The sequence below is a fragment of the Triturus cristatus genome, chromosome 3_2, assembly GCF_964204655.1.
Source record: "Triturus cristatus chromosome 3_2, aTriCri1.1, whole genome shotgun sequence".
NCBI lineage: Eukaryota > Metazoa > Chordata > Amphibia > Caudata > Salamandridae > Triturus > Triturus cristatus.
Window position 1 is genome coordinate 376875266 of NC_140584.1, and position 24778 is coordinate 376900043.

The 24778-nt window shown below is 44.6% G+C and overlaps 1 protein-coding gene across 1 annotated transcript in view; it reads left to right on the forward strand.

The window, feature by feature from the left end:
• The window catches only part of EPHA10 (EPH receptor A10), a 1455844-nt gene that overhangs the window by 1248986 nt on the left and 182080 nt on the right, over nucleotides 1-24778 (forward strand). Inside the window, exon 13 of the mRNA XM_085647895.1 lies at nucleotides 7908-8111. Coding sequence (XP_085504021.1) covers nucleotides 7908-8111 — 204 coding nt within the window. The remainder of the gene's footprint in view (nucleotides 1-7907; nucleotides 8112-24778) is intronic.

Here is a 24778-nt window from a genome sequence, read left to right on the forward strand (position 1 = left end):
TATCGATGTTGTTGAGGTGCTGCACTAGGGTGCGGTGGCAGACCGTGTCGAACGCCACGGAGAGGTCCAGGAAGATGAGGGGCGTTGTTTCCCCGTTGTCGAGCAAAGCTCGGATGTCGTCGGTGGCTGCGATGAGGGCGGTCTCGGTGCTGTGGTTGGCCCGGGAGCCGGACTGCGAGTGGTCGAGGGATCCGTTCGTCTCGAGGAAGGCGGCCAGTTGTCTGTTGACGGTTTTCTCGATGACTTTGGCCAGAAAAGGAAGGAGCGAGATGGGGCGGTAGTTTTTGAGGTCGGTGGGGTCCACTGATGGTTTCTTCAGTAGGGCGCTGAGTTCGGCGTGCTTCTAGCTCTCTGGGAAGGTGGCGGTGTCGAAGGAGGCGTTGATGATGTCCCGCAGGTGGGGTGCGATGACGGAGTCGGCCTTGTTGAACACGTGGTGAGGGCAGGGGTCGGTTGGAGATCCTGAGTGGATGGAGTTCATCGTGCGGATGGTGTCTTCAGTGTTGACTGGGGTCCAGGCGCGGAGGGTGGTGGTGGGGGGCGTTGTTCCGGTCGTAGGGTGCGTTGGCTGTGTGCTGAAACTGTTGTGTATGTCTGCAATCTTGCTGTGGAAGAATGAGGCGAGCGAGTTGCAGAGGTCTTGCGAGGGCGTGATGTCGTTGTTTCCGGCGCTGGGGTTCGAGAGCTCTTTGACGATGTTGAAGAGTTCCTTGCTGTTGCGGGCGTCGTTGTCCAGTCGTTCCTTGAATGCGGATTTCTTGGTGGCGTGGATCAGCTGGTGATGTCTTCGAGTGGCGAGCTTGAGGGTGGTCATGTTGTCTATAGTTGGGTCTCTGCGCCAGGCTTTCTCCAGGGCCCGGAAGTTCTTCTTGGAGCTCTTGAGTTCGTCGGTAAACCAAGATGCTTTCTTGGTGCCGGGTCTGGCAGGGGGGGTCTTCAGTGGAGCGAGGTCGTCTGCGCAGTTGCTGATCCATTTCGTGAGGTTGTTGGCGGCTTGGTTGGGGTTCGCTGATCTGGTGGGGGGGTTCTGGCTCAGGGATGTGGTGAGCTGGTCGGCAGTGATCTTGTTCCAGCTTCTGCGTGGGACCAGTTGCGGGTGGTGGTGAGTCGTGGTCCTTCTGAAGCTGAAGTGGACGCAGCTGTGGTCTGTCCAGTGGAGTCCGGTGGCGTGGCTGAAGGTGATGTCCTTGCTGGAGGAGAGGACGGGGTCGAGCGTGTGGCCGGCGTAGTGGGTGGGGGTGGTCACCAGTTGCTTGAGTCCGAGGTTGGCGAGGTTGTCCAGCAGGGTGGTGGTGTTGCGGTCGTTGTTGTTATCCAGGTGGAAGTTGAGGTCCCCGAGGAGGATGTAGTCAGCGGAGGGGAGGGCGTGCGGGCTGATGAAGTCGGCGATGTCTTCGCTGAATTGTGTGCGAGGTCCCGGGGGTCTGTAGATGAGGGTGCCTCTGAGGGTGGTCTTGGGGTCGGTGTAGATCTGGAAGTGCAGGTGTTCGGCGGCTGTGAGGGTGTCTTCGGAGTTGGTCGTGATGCGGATGGTGTTCTTGTGGACGATGGCGATGCCTCCTCCATTCTGGTTGGCGCGGTCCCTCCGGGTGATCTTGTATCCATCCGGGATGGCGATGGCGATGTCGGGTGCTGAGGAGGCGTTCATCCAGGTTTCCGTGAGGAAGGCGACGTCTGGGCATGTGGCGGCGAGCAGGTTCCAGAGTTCCACTGCGTGCCTGTGGATGGAGCGGGTGCACTTCAGGTGCTTCAGGTGGTTGCTGTTGGTGCTTGGCTTGGCGGGTGCGGTACTGGTCCGGATGCAGGAGAACTTGCAGGATTGGCAGGTGAAGGGTCCATGGGTGCGTCTTGGGGTGGCTCTGCAGCAGCCGGGGCTCCGGTCGGTGTTGAGTGCGATGAGAGTGGCGGCGTTGTAGGTCTTGCGGGTGGGCTGGCATCTGCGGGGGCCAGGGGGTCTGGCGCTGGGCACGGGCCAGGCGCGGACGGGTGCAGACGGGCTTGCCTTAGGTGCGCCTCCGGCGCGCCAGCGGCGCGCCCGCTGCGCGCGTCCGCTGCGTGGCCTCCATATGAGTGGGAGAGGGAGGGAGGAGCAGCTGGGAGGTGGGAGCGGGGCGGCCAATAGGGTGCGAGGGGGGCGGAGCTATGGGACGCGGCGGCCAATAGGGTGCGAGGGGGCGGAGCTACGGGACACGGCGGCGGTAAACGGGCGGCGAGGGGGAGACGCGGGGAATGACAGAAGAAAAAAGGGACACAATCTGGGCACCAAAGGAGAGGGGGACAATCAAGGCAGCAAAATGCACAGGTACAGTGGGGGAGAATCACTCACTCGTGGGTACAGAAGAGAAGGAGGGCACAGTCACTCTAACGCAGCCAGACACAATGCAGCAGCGGTCAGTGGTCACACAGGGGGCTGCGTGGCGGTGAGGGGAGCGACCTGCCTTGTAAACAGGGTAAGAGGTCTGACTGAGGTGATAGGTCCTTCTTCTGTATAGACCTGTTATATCAATATAATCTATGCTGAGGAGCGGAAGAAAGAAACGCAGAAGCTCCAGAGATTACAAAACCAGTAGGCTGTCTCGGTCTCAGCCTCAAGAAATCAGTCCGGATTCATCCTGTCCCTGAAAGAGCTCCACTGGCTCCTGGCGTTTCAGAGAATCACATTCTAACTGCTGTGCAACATCATCAAATCTTCCAGTGGTACAGGGCCTCAGGACTACAGAAGCTAGCCTCACCTTATGCACCTGACCATAATATCCATTCCAAGACGGCTAATGAAATAGGCCGATTCATTTTCAATCTCCAATAATATTCAACGAAATTTCTATAATGTGCAGTACATATTCCCCGCAGTGGTCCCTATGACTACAACAGAGATTTTTTACTAGCAAAAGTAGACTCACGGGAGCTAAAGAGCCCAGTATGCGTGGTCAGTGGACTTTGTATCGCCTGCACACCTGTGTCTACAGCACTGACAGTAGTAACGCCCCTTTCCTTTCACCCGCGGGCCTGCATACAGCAAGAGACATCCTCAGTTCTGAAGGTCACAGCAGCTACTCACAGTGCCACCTTGGACGAGAGCGCTCGCAAGCTTCACACCGCCGGTCCCGTCCCTCCAGCTCACCTCCTGTACAGCAATGAGTTATAGTCCACTCCTCCTGGTTTGCCAACTCTTCTTCTTCCAAGGTCGCTGCCATGTTTACAATCTCTGACCGTCCATTAGCAAGTAGCAACATTGGTCCTCCCCAAAAAACAAGCGTCCCTAGCAAACGTAATAAGACCAAAATAAGACCAGCCCACACAGCGACAATGATAGGCTTCACTTGCCATCTACTAAACCTCCATGCCCCTCTTTAGCTTTGCTCCAGGCTGCCTCGCTGCCATCCCGTGTCTTCACTCTCTCAAGAACGCGAACTAAAGCAACACAAAGATAGCAGAGAGAAACGCCAGTACCAGCACCAACCACATGTTGCATACCGCCTCTACTAGAGCGCCCTCACCCCCAGTGGGAGAGCTCTGTGGCTGCACATGGGGGACCTCCTGATGTGCTGATCTCCGAACTGAGAAATGCTTTTTAAAAGTGAGAGTTAAAACATTTGCCTAGGATCACAAAACTTGGTGAAGCAGGGAAGTTGGGAATGATTGTAGATTTCCTGTTTCAGACTACAGTTCAGTGTATCTATCTATCTCTGGTCAGACTCAAATGGTTAATATATTTTATGAATTCTAATGAATGAAATGGAGAGGGTAACAGGCAGAATGTACATTTATTTTGGAAGTTGTGCACAGCACAGACCTTTACAAGACGCTTTACAAGAGACAGCATGCAGCGTTGCATCTACTCCTCCAAGAACGGAAGTTAGAGGCAGATTGTAAATGAGGTTTCTCCCATGTGCTTGGCAGATGTGCCCGTTGGATGCCCTGTATTTCTTTAAGTGGTACAGAGTGAGTGTTACAAGTATTTATGGTATGGTACATGAATTCATATAAGGATGGCTGTCCTCAATGAGTCAATGAAGCGCTTTACAGGCCCTCAGAACAGTCTTCTACATTGTCTGAACTTTTTTCTCATTATCTCACTCAAGCCAGGGTTCTGTTTTATTATTGTTGCTCTGGGCGATAGTAGGGTTTGTTGTTTTCCTAATGTGCAGGTTTGGAGGTGTGTCTGTGTGAGTGCATGGTGATAAGTAAGCCTGTGAGTATATTATAACAGTTGTGTCTGTCTACAGGGTGTAAGTTTGGGAGACGGTTGTGTTTGTGAGTGCAGCACAACAGTTGTGTCTGTGAGTGCAAGGGTTGGGCCATCGGGCAGGATAGAAGGCTGTGCAGCAAGTTTAAAGATGCAAGGCAGGTACTAAAAAGCAGTAATTATACCCTGTGCCTAACATCAAGGGTTTGATGTGAGCTTCTTGTTTGAAAGATGTCCATTTGTGTTCTCATTCGTGAGTGCGAAGCATATGGACAGCTGCTTGCTTTGATAGTTGGGGCTTGAGAAGTTGCAACATAAACTAGAGTCTTGGGGATATTGTAGTATCAGACAAACATTTAAAGTCTGTCGAAATGGCCACCAGCCAGACTTTAAGGCCTTAAATCACATTCGGAGGTCACTCTATTAAGTGGAGCTAATTTTATACCTGCAGTGAACACAATTGTTGAGCCTTACACTTCAAAATACACTACAAAAGGCCAATATAGTGATTTTCTGTCAGTTTCATTCAGTAGAGTTTCTTTCAATAGAAATATGAAGGTCACAGAAATATATTTAGGTTTTTGATCTAAATGATATTTATTACCAGTTCATTATTTGCACAGCCTATATTTGTTGCATAACTTCTAAATAGTGGGTGTTTCATTTATTTCAGCATTTTTACCAAATAATGTGTTTGTTCCATAATACAATTTAGAACTGATGGCAACATTCATCTGTCCCAATGTCTCAAAATATTTTCATGTGATAAAAAATCCTAAAGAAAGATATATGTATGCCATTAATACGTGATTTCATGGTGAAGTCACAGATATGTTTCCCCTAAAGAAGCAGCTATTTTGTCACAAAACATATTAAAAGGTCTAGGAGAGTATGAACTCTGTATCTCTCTGCCTGCATCGCTCTAAATTAATCTGCAACTTATCCACCCAGTTTATCGTTAGCGGCTTTTTGTTGAGTGCACAGTAACCCATTGGGTGTTTTGGTTCTAGGTAAGGAACCTGCTAAATCATAAGTTAAGCTAAATATTTCATGAACAGCCAAAATGTTTTGCTGTATGAAAAGTCATTGGATTGGAGCTATATCTGATCTCTACTGGAAAGGAATTTCACAAACTGGAGCCCAGGACATCAAAAGATCTGCCCAATAGACATTGTTCTGATCAGTGGCCAAGTCAGTAGCAGAAGATCTAAAGGATCTTCACAGGTTGCACTGTCTCACACATTATTTCAAGAAAGAAGGTCCAAAATGGATGATAGAATCTTAGTATGGATTTGAAAAAAGGTTTGGCGTGCTAAATCTTGTGGACCTAATAAACAAGCATTTGCAATGCAATCAGTCTCGCCTTTGGCACCTTATATATATATTTAGCTATGCAGCACATTAGCCTGGGTGCTGAAACATTTACTGTTCTTTAACACGGAGGGAAAATAAGCACCAAACTGCGTGACACACCCGGTAGGGGGACACATGGAGAGAAATATTGCCTACCAGCGGGAAATGGTATAGTCCAAAGCTCTGTTTTTAATATAAAATCAGGGCCTTCTGTGGTGATATCACTGAAAATACAAGATTTGAAAAAAATATTATTGTCTACGGGTGCTCGTGGAATACAATTTATATGGACTGGAAACTAGAGAATGCTAAAGTGATTCTGGTATTTTACTGGCCTGTGCTGGTCGTTTTCTATCAAGAAAGTTAAATAGAGGCAGTTGCCAGAACAATTAAAAAAAGAAAGTCCCTCACCAGAAAGCAATTCTGGTATATTACTGACCACTACTGGTCATTTTTTATTAAGAGAGTTAAATAGAGGCAGTTGAACAGAAAAGAAAGTCCCTAAGCGGAAGCTGACAAGTCCTAGGGCTGATCTTCAGAGCCCACAAAGTACATACACATATAAGTATATACTAATATATAATAAGTATATACTAAAGTATATACAAGAGGTCTTGAATGCTCGACCTAAAAATCTTGTGGTGTCATGTTGTGTGGTATCAAGTTTCTTAAACAAAAAAGCTGGGAGCCTCGGATATAGGGAATTACAACAGTAGAGACCAGACTCCTGCATTTGCAGAAAAAAATACTTTGCTGAGTGGACACCAAACTTTCTGCCATAGCAACAAAGAAGCTGCACCTTACAGGGCAGCGGCTGCAGCAGCTCCACTGAAGGCACAAAGGCCAGGATGGGGCCGAGGGTCTGTAAATCTGATAGGTGGCCCTGTCCAGTAGAGCTGGGGCCATCAGTCCTCTCCTGACAGAGGACATTTACAATCTGGCCAAGGAGCCACATTCCAGACCTTGAATGAGGCACAAAATCACATTGACCGGTCATTCCATGAAGTAAATTCAGTATCCGAGAAATGGTATCTAACCTACACTGAACGCAATTGTTGAACATTCCAGTTAAAAAAAAACACTGCCATTTTCACTGTGAAGAGATTCCCCTCAATAGAAACGAGAACAAATCAAGGGGCATATTATCAAGCACAGCGTTAAAATTATCGCCGCTTTAGCAGAGAATTCCCATAGAAGCCCATGTTCTATGGGAATTCTCAAGGGCATATTCTCAAGCCCATTATCGCCGCTTTAGCTGCAGTTTTCTGCCGCTAAAGCGGCGATAATGTTAACGCAGTTTCTTGATAAAATGCCCCCAAAACATTTTAGGGGCATATTATCAAGAAACGGCGTTAAAATTATCGCCGTTTTAGCGGCAGAAAACTGCTGCTAAAGCGGCGATAATGGGCTTGAGAATATGCCCTCGAGAATTCCCATAGAAGCCCATGTTCTGGTGTCAACATGGGCTTCTATGGGAATTCACTGCGGCATATTATAAAGCCCATTATCGCCGCTTTAGCAGCAGTTTTCTGCCGCTAAAGTGGCGATAATTTTAACGCCTTGCTTGATAATATGCCCCTAGGTTTTTGAGCAAAATGATGTTTTTTATCTGTTCAGTGAAAAGCATGTTTGTTGCGTGATTTCTGAAATTTATCTCAGAGTATTATAGGCAGTGATGAAACCAAAAGACCGCTTAATTCGACATGGGTCTTTTGAAGTATGATGCACTTTATACAAGTCCCAAAAATAATTACTAAACCAATAATTAAATGAATTGTACATTGACATTGTGTCTCGCTTTTGTTCACATCCTTCTCCCTACTTTATGAACCAGATTAACAATTCTCTGGCGTGAGGTACTGTCAGTGACTGCCAAAATCGTTCTCCATTCTGTTAAGGATTCAAAAGTGGGGCTGTAGGACCTGAATAGTTTCCACCTGGTTTCCAACATACCCATTTTGGCCAAGGCCATGGAAAGCTGCTTGGAGACCCAACTCTTACTTTTCGCAGATCAATAAGACCTCTTAGATGAGCTTCAGTATTTCTGCTTTCCAAAAGATCTCAATACTAAAAACAGCTGACAATGCACTTTGGATCGTTTACAAAGGAGACTATTGCTTCCTCATTCTGGAACTGTCAGTGGCCTCTGACATAGTGATTTGCATATTTTCTTGACAATAGCGTTGCCCACTACAGGTTTCTCTTCGAATCTTAAAAACCTATGTCAGTGCATGAAAAAGGTAAACTGTGTTGACAAACCCCTTAGCTCCTGCAGAAATATATTTGGAATATATCCAAGTGAATGTGTTTTTGTTGACAATTTGTTTTTGTAGTTTGTCACATCATGTACTTTATCTGTATCTTGCAGAAACACGAAGGTCAGTTTACATCAATGCAGCTGATGGATATGTTGCTTGGCATTGCCTCAGGAATGAAGTACCTGACAGAAATGGGTTACATACATAAATGTCTCGCAGCCCACAAGGTCCTAGTCAATAACAACCTGGTTTGCAAAATATCTGGCTTCCGGCAGTCACATGAAGATAAAATGGACACCATATTTACGACAATGGTAAGATCAACATATGTACACAACACACGTATGAAGCCATATATCATGACTTCCTTCTTTAATGATGTTGCCAGTTAATGTGTTTTTCATGCTTCAGTCTCCTATTTTTCTTTTCCTCTTCAGCTGTGTTTGAATTCCCCGTGAGGAGCTGGGGTTACTTTATTGATTTGAGTCACTTTCTTTTTTTTTTTTTTTAAATGTTGTGTTTTTTTTTTCCTGATAAATATTTTGTTTTGCCTCTATACTGCTTCTGAAGTGAGAACGGACCCAGCAATTTTTTCTTATTCTACTGTGAAATTGTTGTTGCAGCTCTCTCTTTACTATGATAACACTGTGGTTTGCAGTACCAGCCCACTTGAAGCAGAAAACAATGACACAAAAATATAGGCACGTATTAGAGATTTAGAGCTTGACTTAGAATTGGGATGCTGAAGTAGTGTCCGTTGGGATGGCAGAGGACATTACATCCAACATCCCAAGAATACTCTATCTGCCATATTTAGTGATGACTGTCGGCCCAGTGTTCATATTTGTACATTAAAAGGAACGTATGCAATAGCAGTTCCTTTCACTGTCCAATAAGGTTTGGTGGCAGGCTGCCATCAGTTTTGATGGCCATCCACCAAACGTTCATCAAATATTTGGTTTTCTGATACAAGCTCCCAAAAGTAAGAGTTTGTTTCTGAAAACCGAATTACTAATTACCCCGCCTGCTTATGAGTACTCTCCCAGAGTGTGGGGCTTATTATTGCTTTTTCCTGTCCCTCACCACCATGCCATAAGTGATGTCATCAATGATGTCATCAATGATGTAACTTGAGAAGTCATTAGTGATGTAATAAATAATGTCATAAAACATGTGACAAGTGATGTAATGTGTGAGGTCAAAAGCAGTGCATAGCAAGCACACATGTTATAGTTAGCTCTGCTAACTATAATTGGTGAATTTCTGTGTTTTTTAGTTCAAAGCATTAATGTTGTCCCTGACATATTCACCTAACTATAGCGTTACTTTCAATAAATTTGTAGAGTGCTTCTTGTCACCCATGAGGGTATCCAGTCACTGGCAGGGTCCAGTTGATTAGTCGAATAGCCAGGTCTTCAGGGACTTTCAGAACTCTGAAATAGATGGGGAGATCAATAGATGAAAGGGTAGCTGGTGCCTTGCCTTCTCTGCTAGGTAGGAGAAGGAGCAATCGCTTCATCTGCTACATCAGATGGGGGATGAGGATTAGAGAAAGGGACGCGGAGCAAAGGTGTCTGGTGGGCAGATGGAATTTCAGGCGATGGCTGAAGTAGGTAGGTCTGCAGCTGGGTAGGGCCTTGTATGCATGGGTCAGCAGCTTGAACTGGCATCTTTTCTGTACAGGGAGCCAGCAGAATTTCCTGAGGTAGGGGTTATTGTGGGTTAGTCTAGGGAGATCCAGGATGAGTCTGCCTTAGGTATACTGTATGGTCTATAGTCATCGGAGGAGGTGCGCTGCGATCCCTGCATTGAGAGTGTTGCCATAGCCCAGTCAGGTGGAGATGAGGGCCTGGGTGATGGTGCTTCTTGAATTTTGGAGTATCCATTTGATTATCTTACAAAGCAGGAGGAGGGTGAAGAAGCAGGAGACAGAGTTGACCTTTTTCATCCTGTTTGGCTTGTTTTCCAGAATGATGCCTAGGTTCCTAGCATGGACTGTGGTGGTATGAGTCATTTTGAGTTCTAAGGGTCACCAGGATGAATCCCATTGGCAGCGTTTGTTTCTGAAAATCAGTACCTCTGTCTTGTCCGAGATGAGCTTTAAGTAGTTTTTCTTCATCCAATTGGTGACATCTGTCATGCAGTTTTGGAAGCTGGTGTTGGTGGTGTTTTCAGAGAGGGAGAGGATGAGTTGTGTGTAGTCGGTGTAGGATATCATGCTGAGTTTGTGGGTTTTGGCGATGCTGGCCAGAGGTGTCATATAAGTGTTGAAGAGGGTGGAGCTGAGTGAGGATCCTTGGAGGCTGGAAGAAGCCGGGATAAAAGACGCTGCTCTTGAATGGTTCCGCTCCTTCTTGACCGATCGATCCTTTCAAGTCTCTGCCCCTCCTTTTTCCTCCTCTGTTAAACCTATTGCGCAGGGGGTCCCCCAAGGTTCAGCACTCAGCCCGGCTCTGTTCAATCTTTATGTTCAACCCCTGGCCGCTGTCGCACGTCACCACGGACTCTCTATGGTTTCGTATGCTGACGACACCCAGCTCACGGTAGCTCTCTCTGACGATCTTGCTCAAGATGCCGCTCAATTCCAACAAGGCCTTGAAGCTATCGTGGGCTGGTTGACGGAGAACTGTCTCCAGCTCAATGCTTGTAAATCAGAGGTCCTTTTAGTAGGCAAAAACAAGGAGCTCTGGAACTCCCATTGGTGGCCTCCATCTCTGGGACCTCCCCCCCCCCCTAAACTGGTGGTGAAAAACCTCGGCTTTTTGTTCTATTCGACCTTAAGCTTCCAGGACCACACCAAAAAAATAGCTGGCACCTGTTTTGGGCTGCTACATACTCTAAGGCCTGCCCTCCGCTTTTTTGATTCAGCTACTCGCCAACTTATAGTCCAAGCTACCATTCTCTCAAGACTGGACTATGCCAACTCTTTGCTGCTGGGGGCCAATAAAGCTGAGCTCAACCGTCTCCAGCGCACTCAAAACTCCGCAGCGCGCGCCATTCTTGGCCTTTCCAGATCATGCTCTGGAAGAGGAGCCATTCGCCGCCTTCACTGGCTCCCAATCTCCAAAAGAATTGAATATAAATCCCTCTGTCTCACCTTCAAAATCCTCAAATTCTCCGCTCCTGAGATCTTGTCTGATCTTATCATTCCCTATACCCCTAGGCGCACCCTGCGCTCCTCCGAATTGATGTTGGCTGCTGTCCCCAGAGTTAAGAGATCCAGAGCTGGAGGCAAATCTTTTTGTCTCTTGGCTCCTAAGCTCTGGAACTCCCTGCCTTTGTCAATCCGCACTCTGGACTGTTTGACCACATTCCGTAAACCTATCAAGACTTACCTTTTCCCTGTGGCTTGATCTCCTCCCTCCACCCTCTGGATTTTTGTGGTTAGCGCCGGGACGCCCCTTCGTTGGGGCAGCTGTGCGCTTTATAAAAATGCGTAACATAACATAACATAACATACTCCACAGATGATTTCCTTGGGTTCTGAGGTGAAGGCAGACTTCTTGACCTTTGGATTTTTCAGTGAATTTCTAAAAGTTTTTTTTTTAAACAGATAGCAGAACTTTTAATCACCCCAAACTATAACAGTAGTTTAACCTTTAGTTTTTCAGTGAATTTCTAGTTTTTTTTTATTGTAAAGTACAATTGTATACCATACATAAAGCCAACCTCCTCCTCCGCACATGACCCTTTGCTGGGCTCAGAAGGGGGTTGACCGTAGAAATCCCCAGCATGAAATCAACCACATACTGCACAGGCCTTTGCAGTACACAGCTGCTGGTTGGCTTTCAGGCCTAGGGACCCCTTCTGGGGCCAACTGCAAGAAAAAAGGAGACGGGCCCATATGACCCTTTCTCCCCAACTCTTATTAGTCCCTGGGATCCCATTCCGGGACAATACCAATAAAAAAGAGGAAGGGGCAGTGTGGCCCCCTCTTGGAGCCTCATTAGGCCCTGGGAACCCTACCCCCAGGGCCTAATGAGGCTCCAAGAGGGGGCCACACTGCCCCTTCCTCTTTTTTATTGGTATTGTCCCATATTTCATTCTAAAAGTAATTATTTTTGTGAGCATTTTATGGAATTTTGTAAACTTTCACAAAAGAAATTACAGTTAACAGATTAAATACACACACCCTACTTTTGACTTGTGACATTCTTCATAGTTTGGGGGACTTAGGAGCAGGTAAGTCTTTTGTGTGTGCACCATTAGTACTTAAGTTGGTAAGAGAACAGACAGTGCAGTACATGCCTGAAAAGTTAGCATGCTTTATTTGAATATGTGCCCGGTGCTTCAATAAATAAATGCTGAGCTTTGTTCCCAACAAAGTGTTTGGTTATGTACTGCTGAGGTAGGATTCCTATATGAAAAGAAGAATTTAAATGACAACACTGGGTAAAATGTTGTCTGCTTGCCCTTTTCTGCAGCTTGCATAAGCTCAGCTTTTGCAGATATTTCCAGGTTTGGAGAGAGAATCACTGGAGCAAAATACAGTGTCCAGGCTGAATCAAATTTTGTGAGCTAGTCTCTTATCAATGTTGTTCTGCCAAGAGTAAAGGGCCTGCCATCATCAACACTAAGTAAGACATGGAATGTGTTTTTTTAAACACCATTACCAACAGTTGAACAGTACCTGGACCATGTCATCAAAGTGTGACCTAGTTATAATTAGTAGATATCAGCTACTGTAGCTTATCTTCTGTGTTAATATGAAACAACTCTCCAAATGGGAGTAGGTATCAATGATTAAAAAGGTTGTAGTAGTGAAATGGAGGGTGGGATATATCCTAGATGAATTTGGTGGCCCTTTTAGTTAGTCACATTTTAGGGTCTTATTTATGTGCCCGCAACGTTGGCATCATCGTGGAAAGCAAGCTATCTATGAAGAAACAGGTAAACGCAGTCCCATCTGCCTGCTTCCACACCCTACGCATGCTCCACAAGATCTCCAGGTGGTTCCCAGTCAACCCCATATGGACCGTCACACAGGCCCTCATCACCAGTAGGCTGGACTACGGGAACACATTAGGCGCAGGAATCACTGTCCATCTCCTGAGGAGACAAAAGACTATACAGAACTCAGCTGCAAGCCTCATCCTCGACCTCCCCAGACTGACCTATGCTGCACCTAAAGAAGCTACATCGACTTCCAGTCCGGAGAAATGATAGTTTAAGATGTTGACCCAAGCATACAAAGCCCTGCACAATGAAGGACCAGCATATATCAACAAATGAATGACCTTCCACCAATCTACCAGAACCTAAGATCCACCTCCCTCTTCCTTGCAGACACCCTCCAGATCCTCAGAGGCAACAGTGAAGAACGCTTCTTCTCACAACTTGCAGTCAATGCTTGGAACAACCTTCCCCTGCACCCCAGGGCCACCTCATCACTCTCGGAATTCAAGAAAGCCCTGAAGACCTGACGGTTCGAATTAGCAGATCACCACGAAGCAGTTAGAAACTTCAGCACCTTGAGGCACTCATAGGTGATTAGCCATGCTTTAAAAATCCTTGATTGATTGATTATTTTCCCTAACCTTATTACAAGTGCATTAGGATATAATGCACTTGTAATAAGGCAGATATAATATTTTTCACATTTGCGATGGAGTACCCACAGCCGGTGCAGGTAAGAGTGGGGGGCAGGGTGAGGGGGAGTCGACAGACGACAATGAGTGAAAATAAAATTCCAAAAAAGAAAAACACTTGTGCTTGCCGCATTGCCAACTCAGCGATGCGGCAAGCGCAAGGTAATTTGTGTGTCCCCCTAAGGAAACTCCAGTAAGAACACATTCCTTGCCTATTAGATACCCTTATTCCCAGTTCTTAAGCTCATGGACCTGACATCATTGACTTTGGCCTCCACCCATCTCCTGATTTCCATCTTAGGTGGCTGTTTGAGCGGAGAAAGATTTTGTTTTTGCAACTCTTCTTGGTTGATTGACAAAATTTCTTAGGCCTAGCAGTCTAGTCGTTAAGTTGTCGATGACTGCTCGGACCCTCAGTTCATTCCAGGCAAGCTCCTAATTTAATTTGATTAGTATTTTCCTTTAATTGGTGTGTTTCTTCCTTTACTTGCGCAATATGCTTTCAGGTCCACCGCAGTCCTTCGGGGCTGTTTGTGCAGAGAAAGCTTTTGTTTTTGCCGCACTTCCTGGTTGATTGCCGCCATTTTTTCGGGCTAGTGATCTAGTCACTACACAATCAGCCCATCTAAATTACCTATACTGTTGCGGATGCACAGCAGACACACGCAGTGTGCCACCACAGCAAAGGCAAGCCCATCTGCGCCATTCCACGCCTGGATGGCACCAGGACCCCAGCCGGTGTGGGGTCATCTATCAGGCGCTATACCTCCTTGGAGTTGTTGCAGTTCGGTTCTACCCAGCCGAAAGACTGTTCTCACTCACTTGATATCCCAAGGGATAGATGGTTGTGGAAAATGTGGGTTCATGTTTATGGACCAAATGTCAGCAGCTTCATCAGGGAGTGAGATTGTGCTATCCCTCATGGTGCCACGTTGCTATTATTTTAACTGCCACTCCCTAGCCAAACACAAATTGGAGTTATTGGATTTTGTGATTGACCATCAGCTACATGCCGTTTTTTAAGTCTCGCCTAGGCGGCGCACATGTGCTGCACTAGGAGGGCCTTTAGCCATCGGTCTTCACTTTTCAAGCACTGCACTCGTGCTTGTGGTGGCATCCACCTAGCGGGAGCGAGCAGCGGCGCGGCCACGTTAATTACAAACATATGGCCGCTGCTCACTCCCGCAAGGTGGATGCCGCCACAAGCACGAGTGCAGTGCTTGAAACGCAAATATCAAATAAAGGCAAGCAGGTAAATATACGGAAGTGGGCTAAAGTTACCCCTGTGGCTTTTATAGGGGTATTAGCAGAACATTTCCTTACCTTGAGTAACTGTATAAATAGAGCTAAATCACAACTGGAGGCACTTGACCAAATTGCACCCACATGGTCAAACGCATGAAACCTTCAGCAGAATGGTTCAATGGAGAGTTACTTATGTTGAAGAACTCCTGGAAATGCCTACAACATGTATAGCGCAGGAATTTCAGCTCTAGTGATAAAGATAATTATTATGAGGCTTTGAAGGAATGTTATAAACAGATCAGGAGCACAGTTAGTTTTATATGGATAAAATCGAGCAAGCTCACAATTCTTCACAGGAATTGTTATCCATTGTTAAGCCGCTATCCTCTTTGGATCGTGTTTCAGCATCTGCAATGCCCTCAGTGGAAGCCTGCAATTTGATTGCTCAGTTTTTCCATGCCAGAGTGTCCTTCACTTATGCTAAGTTCCCTGAGGCAGTGAGAGATGCTCTGTGTCATGAAGCCTGGTTTGAATCCTCTGTCACCAGGGTAGGACTTTCCAGTTTTAAGTCTCTGACCACGGAATAACTACGTTCCCTGCTGTCAAGGTTAAAACAGGGTCACCAACTGATCCTGTCTCGCCTAGGAGCGAGTTATGAAGGCAATATTGCTGTTGCTTTCTGTTCTACTTAATAACTCTTTTGAGTCAGGTCTGGTACCCATGAGCTGGAAACACGCTACCATAGTTCCACTCCGAAAAAAACCTCAATTGTACCCCTCAAAGCTGGAAACTTTAGGCCTATTTCCCTGTTCCCTTATTCTCTAAAGTAGCCGAGAAGCACATAAATAAACAGCCGGAAAGTTTTATTGAGACCAGGGAATTTCTTCATGAGATTCAGTCAGGTTTTCGCCCGCAGGTCAGTACAGAATTGGCACTGTTGTTGGCTCCAGAGTCCCTTAGGCAGTTTGTTGTTGGGGGAACACTGCAGCACTGATAATGTTGGATCTCAGTGCAGCCTTCAATACTGAGTCCCGCGGCCTTCTTCTTGAACGGCTGTGGAATTTCAGTATAAGGGCAAAGGCTCTGCAGTGGCTCAAAAGTAGTTTATATCTGAGGTTTGTCCCCTGCGGCAGGAGGTGCCACAGGGCTCTGCACTTAGGCCTATTTTATTCAATCTTTATATGTGGCCCATAGCCAATATCGTTGAGCGTTACTGCTTTAACATTGTGTCGTATGCCAATGATACCCAACTTATTATCACCCTGTCCCAGGGTGAAGGAGACACTGTGACTCTGTTGAGATCCTGCCTGTCAGAACTGGCTGAGTGGATGGATCACACTTGTTTTAATGCTGGGGGCACAGACATTCTTATTAAACAGAAACAGCCCTCAGTCTGGTCCTCTGCTTGGTGTCTGAACTCATTGGGCCACTACGGGACCCTGAACTGAAAGTAAATATCCTCAGCATCTGGTTTGATGCTGCACTTCTTATAGACAATCAGATTACCAATCTAGCTAGAAAATGTTTTGGAATTTTGAAGACCCTGAAACAAGTCCTGGGACTCCTTCCAGAGTTGGTAAGAAAGTCAGTAGTCCATAATGTCTAGACTGGATTACTGCAATGTGCTGTATCTGGAAGTCACACAATCAAGACTGATGAGACTCTAGAGGGTGTAAAAATTTCGCAGCTCGGCTGCTGCTTAATCTCCCGAGGCTATCAGCTACGGGTCCAGCTCTTGACAAACTCCATAGGAGGCCTCTGGTCAAGAGAGTATCCTTTATAGATTTGTGTTTCTGTCATCGTATTCTGAATGGAAAATGGCCTCGTTACTTGCATCCTCTTGTTAAACCGTATTTACCCAGTAGAAGTCTTAGGTCGGCAGGAGCATCTTTAGCTGTGATCGCAATTGTAAAAAAGAGCAAGTATGGGAGGCTGGTCCTTAAGTCTGTTAGCCTCCAAGATCTGGGACACCTTGCCTCTAGCACTTAGACAGGAAAAGACTGGACTGGCCTTCCACAAGAAACTTAAAACCTGATTATTTAGACAGTCTAAAATAGGCCATTGTTCTGGACATCGGTATGGGTTTGTTTCTGAGAAAGAACTTTTAGCGCTTTGGTTGAAGTAACCAGGCACTTTACAAATTACTTAACATAACAGGTGGGGTGGACATTTTCCAACACCTGAACAGCTGACGTTTAGCCAGTAGCATCATTAGGCCTATGGACATCCATTCTTTCCTATCCTCCTTGAACCTAGGCATTTCTCCTAGTACCCATCGCAAATGATTACATACATTGGATCTACATGTTACTCCAATAGGGTTGCTGCAACGATTTTCTAATACCCCACCAACCTCTCACATGACCATGTGTTGTGGTACGAATTGCTTTGAATTAGCTACACATGGGCAGTGACTTTGGATTTTTTATGTAAACCCAGTGCAATTTAAAAGTAGTCAAATACTTTGCTGTAAGTAGTAAAATTAAATACGCTTGAACCTAGTGTTCCTATTCCCTTTCCCTCAAAGGCTTCTAGTGCTATCTCATTATATGTTTATAAATGTAATGTTCAAGGTTACTTCCCATTTAAGCTTAGACTGCCTGAAGTCCTCCAGCACCCTCTGTGTGAGTGCCCTGTTGAAATGAGTAAATCTTTCACCCAGCCGTATCCAAAATATTTAGTCTGTGCAATGCTGCCACTTTGTGAGTGTAGTTTACATCTGTAACATCCTATGTAACTGATGAAGAGTTTTCATGCCTCAGGTAGAATCAGAGAGATAGAATATTGGATAACTGCATGAAGCCTCCCTAATCTGCAAATCACTTTTCTTCTCACGTTTCACATGACTCCATTACTAGTGCAAAAATTAATGGAGGTAGAGGACATCCTTGTCAAGTTTCCCTACATCCCCGAGATAATAGCAAAGAGCTTAACTTTTAATTTCGAGATTTAAATGTAACATGGCATGAATGAAGATTCCTCAATGATTCATGGTTTCTGAAGGTAAGGGAGGTGTCTCTTGAACAAGCTTGCACCAGATCTGTGAACAAGGCAAGAATTTAGGTGGAGCCGGTTACCTTTCATCAACTTGACAATGGCCAGGAAATAGTTCTTAAAACAGAGTTGGGTGGAGTAGTTTTCCCCATATCTTTTATAGCAATTTGTATGTCAGTACACAGGTTAGAATTAAAGAAACAATAGTGGCTGCATATAATTTAATGATGTTGGGCTTAAAGTGAAATCTTAGGACCTCCTGCAAGTAAATGTTTTTATAGGAGACCTAAGAGGTGAGATGGAGACACTTTCAGATTAACGACTGGTAGAGGAATGCATCTAGTTCAGCAAAATGATGTGCACTGCAAGACCATTCACGCGGCTAAGTTGGGTGGTATGAGAAACAGTGCATAGGTAATGTCAAAACTCACAAAGCGATAAAGTAGGATGGGGAGGGCAAGGTATAGATCATGCTTGGATGAGACAATGATAGCTGGTGTTTTATCCAGAATTGAAGTTTCGATGGATAGGGAAAGAGCCTGACCATGTTATGCCTCGCCAAAATTTAAAGTATGCTGGTGTAACTGGCGTAATTTCAGGAATTTCACATTAATGTTGCTATGTGTAATTAGGATAAGGTCTGTTTTCTGACTTCAGGTACACCCGAAATACAATTAACTTTCTCCTATCAAATCAAGTCCCAGTGACCTTTGTGTTTTTTTTAATGGAAACATCAAAATCATATTAACCGCTTCGGTGCTCATGACGAGCCCAGCTCGTCATGAGGCACAGTAGAGCTGTACTCATGACCAGCTGGGCTCATCATAACCGTAGCGGTCCGCCCACGCGCGATAGATTCCCCACCTGTGCGGGAGAATCAATCAGTGGGCGGGGTCATGACGAGCTCAGCTCGTCATGAGCACAGCTCCACTGTGCCTCATGACGAGCTGGGTTTTTACAAGCACATCGCCACCGCCACCGCACCCCCGCGCTGCGGGGGAATTACCCCAGCGTGGAAGGGGTTAATAACTACCCTCTAATGGTTACAACATTGCTTGGTACTCATTCTACCCATTGGCCTCGGGCTGGATAATGCGTGAAAAGACGTAATGTGTTGGCTGCTTTGATTGACCTATGCAACCAGCTGTTCAACTTTAACAACTGCACTGCAGAGTGACTCAGGAATTTCACATTAATGTTGCTATGTGTAATTAGGATAAGGTCTGTTTTCTGACTTCAGGTACACCCGAAATACAATTAACTTTCTCCTATCAAATCAAGTCCCAGTGACCTTTGTGTTTTTTTTTATGGAAACATCAAAATCATATTAACCACTTCGGTGCTCATGACGAGCCAAGCTCGTCATGAGGCACAGTGGAGCTGTACTCATGACCAGCTGGGCTCGTCATAACCGTAGCGGTCCGCCCACGCGCGATAGATTCCCCGCCTGTGCGAGAGAATCAATCAGTGGGCGGGGTCGTGACGTGCTCAGCTCGTCATGAGCACAGCTCCACTGTGCCTCATGACGAGCTGGGCTTGTCACGAGCACAGCGCCACCGCCGCCGCACCCCCGCGCTGCGGGGGAGTTACCCCAGCGTGGAAGGGGTTAATAACTAGCCTCTTATGGTTACAACATTGCTTGGTACTCATTCTACCCATTGGCCTCGGGCTGGATAAAGCGTGAAAAGACGAAATGTGTTGGCTGCTTTGATTGACCTATGCAACCAGCTGTTCATCTTTAACAACTGCACTGCAGAGTGACTACTCTTGAAGAAACATAAATCAATATATTTGTACTGAACTCCAAGCCTCTGATAAATCTTACACCTACTTTGTAAATGATTTGAAGTGCTCTCCACCCTTTGTGTTTTTCATATTTTAGTGGGCCCCTAGTTCTTGGGGAGCGCATACAATAAAACCAGGTGTTTCGGTTTGTTCAGAGCACCCCACGGTCTGTATGCTGATGTCATTTTACCCACTTTTCTATTACAATGTCACATACTTGAAGAAGATGTGCAACTAATATTGTCATCGCTACCAGAAAGACTTGCAAAAGGTAGAAGGAAAGCAGAGGTACCTACAAAATAAACAAGGGAGGAGAAAAGCAGGCGTTTAATTCAAGGTCAATTTTTCATGCAGGATTGTAAGGAATATTGCAGGTGCAGACGTTTTGCGATGGCATGCACTTTGTGCCTATAAACCTGTTATAAGAAACTGCTTTAAATTCTTCTCTATAGGAATGTGGCTTTTAACAGTCTTTCTACACCAAAAAATGGCGTATACTTGCTGACAAAAACAAACCCATAGCTTGTTGAGATCCCTTTATGGACTACTATTTAGCGGTTTGACATTTAATCACATCCCAATACCTGTAATTACAACTTCACACCGCCATTACCCCACTTTATGTAATTTAAGCAATATTGCATATTGTGTTCCTACTAAATCACTATATAGTATATTCAATTCTATACTTTATTGCTACAGTTTATGCAAATCATTTTACACCATACATAAACTATGATATACTATAAAAAACACATTTGTGTATACACCCACCAACTTATAATGTAGCAGGGTAGTTGATAAACACATTTCAGCGCTCATCATTAGCTAATTTAGGGGCATATCATGACTAAGTCAGTTTCAAAGAAGGCGTAAGGAAAGTAGCGATAACAGAGGTTATCGCTACTTTTCCTGTCGCTATGCTGCTTTGCGTGAGGCTTGATAATAGGAGAAATGTCGCTTAGCGACATTTCTCCCGTTATCCTGGGGAGGAACTCCCACTTTGCATCTCATTAGAGATGCAAAGATGGGCGTTAAGGGAAATGGAGATAAGGCAAGGTTTCACGCCATAGCGTGACCTTGCAGACAAGGCGATAAAATTATCGCCGTTTTTCGTCCGAAAATGGATGCAAAAGCGGCGATAATTTTTTAACACCTGCTTGCTGATATGCCCCACAGTGCATGATTATCTGATCCATTCACTACCCGGTTCAGAAGGTGCTGTCCTCTGCTCCACCTGAAGAGCACCAGGCCCTACAGAACAGACAGCATGTTCTGCAGAGTGGATGTATCTGAGGTCACGTTGACCTAGCGTCCTCCACCTTGCATCGTATTTAGGAATTGGTGTAGCTGGTGGTGAGTCTTAGCCATAAACTGTCCTTGTGGGCAAGTCTTAAATTGGGTGTGGTTTACTTTGGCTGGTTAGTGGATGTCTTGTGATATATTGCTCAAGTTCTTGTGATTATGGAGGAATCTGTGCTCATTTCATTTGCTTACGGGTTTGCATCAATATACAATGTCAGGGCACATTTCAATTTTCTTTTGTTTCTGCTCCAATCGTAATATGCTTCTCTAGTGCAACTGCACCATTTGTTTGGCTTACCTGTTAGCATTTAACAGAAAATGCCATCCAGTTCCCATTCATTCACAGTATCAGTTGTAGGTCTCTAACGATCCTCTTCACTTCTGCAAGATTCTATGTGTTCTTTGTGTTCTGTGCCGCTTGTTCGTTATTTATTTCTCTGTATAGTAGAAAATCTCCTCTCTATACTCTTAATGTACAATAAAATTCCATATAAATGTCTCGCTGGGCCACCTGTTTGCAAAAATGTTGAACAAATCTGTGTGGTAAGTTCTTTGGGGCATATTATCAATCACGCCGTTAACATTTTCGCCGCTTTAGCGGCAGACAACTGACGCTAAAGCGGCGATAATGGGCTTGATAATATGCCGTAGAGAATTCCAATAGAAGCCCATGTTGACACCAGAACTTTGGGGCATATTACCAAGCACGGCGTTAACATTCTCGCCGCTTTAGCGGCAGAAAATATGCCGTAGAGAATTCCAACAGAAGCCCATGTTGATACCAGAACATGGGCTTCTATTGGAATTCTTCGCGGCATATTATCAGGCCCATTATTGCCGCTTTAGTGGCAGCTTTCTGCCGCTAGAGGAGCGATAATTTTAACGCCCTTTCTTGATAATATGTCCCCATGCTAGTTGTCAAGAATATAATCAGCGGTAACTGATGACCTGGCTTGATACTGGAAGTCATTTTTTGTCTCTTCCATGGTGATTGCAGCTAAACCTTAAGCCTGAACCATGTATACACATATTACTCAGCACTAGAATAATAATTTTCTGTGCATCACACCAAAATGCAAACATCAATTTCCCTTTCGTTATAAGGCTCTCGTCTTGGAAATCTCTGAACAGACTCAAAACAATTCTCCATCAAAAAGTTTGGAAACTTCAGGCTGTCTTGAAGCGCACAGTAGATTGCGGATTTTCGAAGGTTGCAAACGTGTATGTTGAAGTTCTCTGGGTTAATCAACACTGTAGAGAGAAGTTTAATTAATTAGTGTATTTATGTTAGGCGATGGAAGTACCTGGCGACAGGATCCCTCCCGGCATGCAAAAATGTGTTTAGTCTTGACGCATATTTATTTTGTACTGTCTTTTGAAACACCTTTCTGATTTAATCCTACTTTCCGTGCCTGTTTTGACATTGGTTAATGATTCACTTTCGACCAATCTATCGGACTATTATTGCAGCACACAAATCCTTTCACTTCGAGAAGCCATGCACATTCATAATACAAATCCTATAATATGATCAATATTCAAGCAGCCTGGGAAATAAATTAGATTTTTCAAACACGTGGTTGTTTGTTAGATTAGAACAACACTGAAGCATGCACCTAATTTGCTCATCGTCCATTCGACTCCTGAAAAACACAGACCCAGGGTGCAGCAAATTACAATTTTCTAGTTTTGCTTTTAGTGAAATAAATCTAAGAATTGTATAACCCCTAAAAAGTAGTAACGTCATTTCTATTTTATGTCCTCATTTATGCAATAAACAGGGTTTAAGGAGATTTCAGTGGTCTTACTTCTCTCTGTGCAATCTTGAGTTGATTCTGGTTCTGGGGGAGCCATCACTCAGAAAGACCCCTGTCGCCCTATCCCTTTAGTTCCAACAGAAAAGAGGGCTGTGTCCCTGGGTCACCGGTGCAACAACCTTATCTGTGGATGATTGCTGTTTAGGTATCATTGTTCCTATTTCTCATCCAGCTAATTTTTGTATTATACTTCTTCTCCCAGATATCCCAGAACCCTGCCCTTTTACTTTGTGTCCCATCCCTTTCAATTATTTTTACTCTCTGGACCTAGGTTACCCACTCCCTTTGTGTGGGCGTGATGGTAAGAACCCACTTAATGCAAATCTCCCTCCTAGCTAATAAAATTAATGTGAAGAGTACATTTCTGTATTTCTAACTTAATTTTGTACTTTCCTCCTTTCTTCCAAATAGCCCAAATATTATCAGTTCTGCGCCTACCTTTATATGTTGTACCATCACCTCCGTAAGTGTCTTACCCACGTCTTCCCAAAATCTTTGGCGCTTGGGGCAATGCCAGAATATGTGTAGACTCACATTTTTTAGGGTCTTTCCCTGGTTTAAGTATTAAGCATACAATTGCCTCTTCCCAAGATTTTGGGATGTCTTGACCATTTAAAAAGATGGTGTTAAATAACTCTGTCAAAAAAGGGAAAAACTCCTTTTTTTAAATGTTGTAAATTTCATTTGGTAGTGCATCTGGCCCAGTGCTTTCCCCTTTTTTGATTTGGATATCGCGCTGATCACCTCTTCTGCAGTTATTTTTGTATTAAGTTTGTCTCTTTGTTCTTGTGTCAATGTTGAAGATGTAACTTTTACTAGTTAGTCACCTCTTTTTTCTTCCAAAGCTACAGAGTCTTCCGAATATAAATCCTTAAAAAAATTCATAAAAGCTTTCTCGATCTCTGAATCTTCTGTACTGGAGGTTATCTGGTTTTCTGATTGTATTGCCGTGATCCTATTGCGGGATTGTTCTGTTTTGAGTTTCTAGGCTAGGAGTTTGCCACATCCTTACCCATACTCGTAGCGTGAGAACTTACTTGCCTCCCACTTGTTCCTAACTATGAGCTCAAGGATATTAGCCAGTTCCTCTTTTTTCAATTTCTTGTTCTGTTTCTTCTATTTCCTGAGGGTGATTAATTTGTCCTAATGTTCCAGCCAGGCGCTGTAATTCAGTTTCTATGTGCGTAAGGACTTCCTTCTTGTTTCTATGTTTCTGGGTTGCTAAACTAATCAGATTTGCCCTTAGGACAGCCTTATATGCATCTCAAGTAGTCTAGGTAGAAAGGGTAGAAGCTACAGTTTGATTTATTGCAAAATATTCTTTAGCCTCTAGTCTCAGTTTCTCCTTAATCTCATGATCTAGAAGTAGAGTTCTATCCAGAGTACATCTTGAGTAAGATGTTGACTTGCCTACTAATAATTCCAATTGGACCACAGCATGATCGGACAGATGTGCTGGTAGAGGGAAACAACCTTTACAACACAGTCATTACATCACACTACATTTACAACGCAGTCATTACATCGCAACATCCTTAACAACGCATGTCACTACAATGCAGCCATTACATTGCATGTCACTACAACGCATGACACTACAACGCATGGCACAACAACGTAGGCATTACATTGCATGTCATTACAATGCATACCATTACAATGCATAGTACCACTACACTATCCAACACTTACCCTACTGTTGCACCCTCTGGAGTTAGAATAGTAATTTTTACCCTACACTATCCAACACTTACCCTACTGTTGCACCCCCTGGAGTTAGAATAGTAATTTTTACCCCTACTCTATCCAACATTTACACTACTGTTGCACACCGTGGAGTTAGAATAGTATTTTTTACGCCTACACTATCCAACACTTACCTAAAATGCAATGTAATGGTGTGTGTTGTAATAGTATGCATTGTAAATGTATAATGCGATGTAATGGAATGCGCTGTAAATGTAGTTAAAAAAAATGGTTGTGTTGGCATGCAATGTAAATGTATGCGTTGTAAAGGATGTTGCGATGTAAAAACTGTGTTGTAAAGGCATGCGTTGTAAATGTATGCGTTGTAATATCATACATTCGCTGGTAGATGTTCAGTTTTCCCAACATTATTTCCTAGGATTTTATCTATCAAGAAGAAATCTATTCTTGAAAAGTGGCCATACTTTTTTTTTTTTTTTTAAAGTAAATTTATGTTTTTTGACCCTTTTACTTTTCCAAGTATCCTCTAGGCAAAGATCT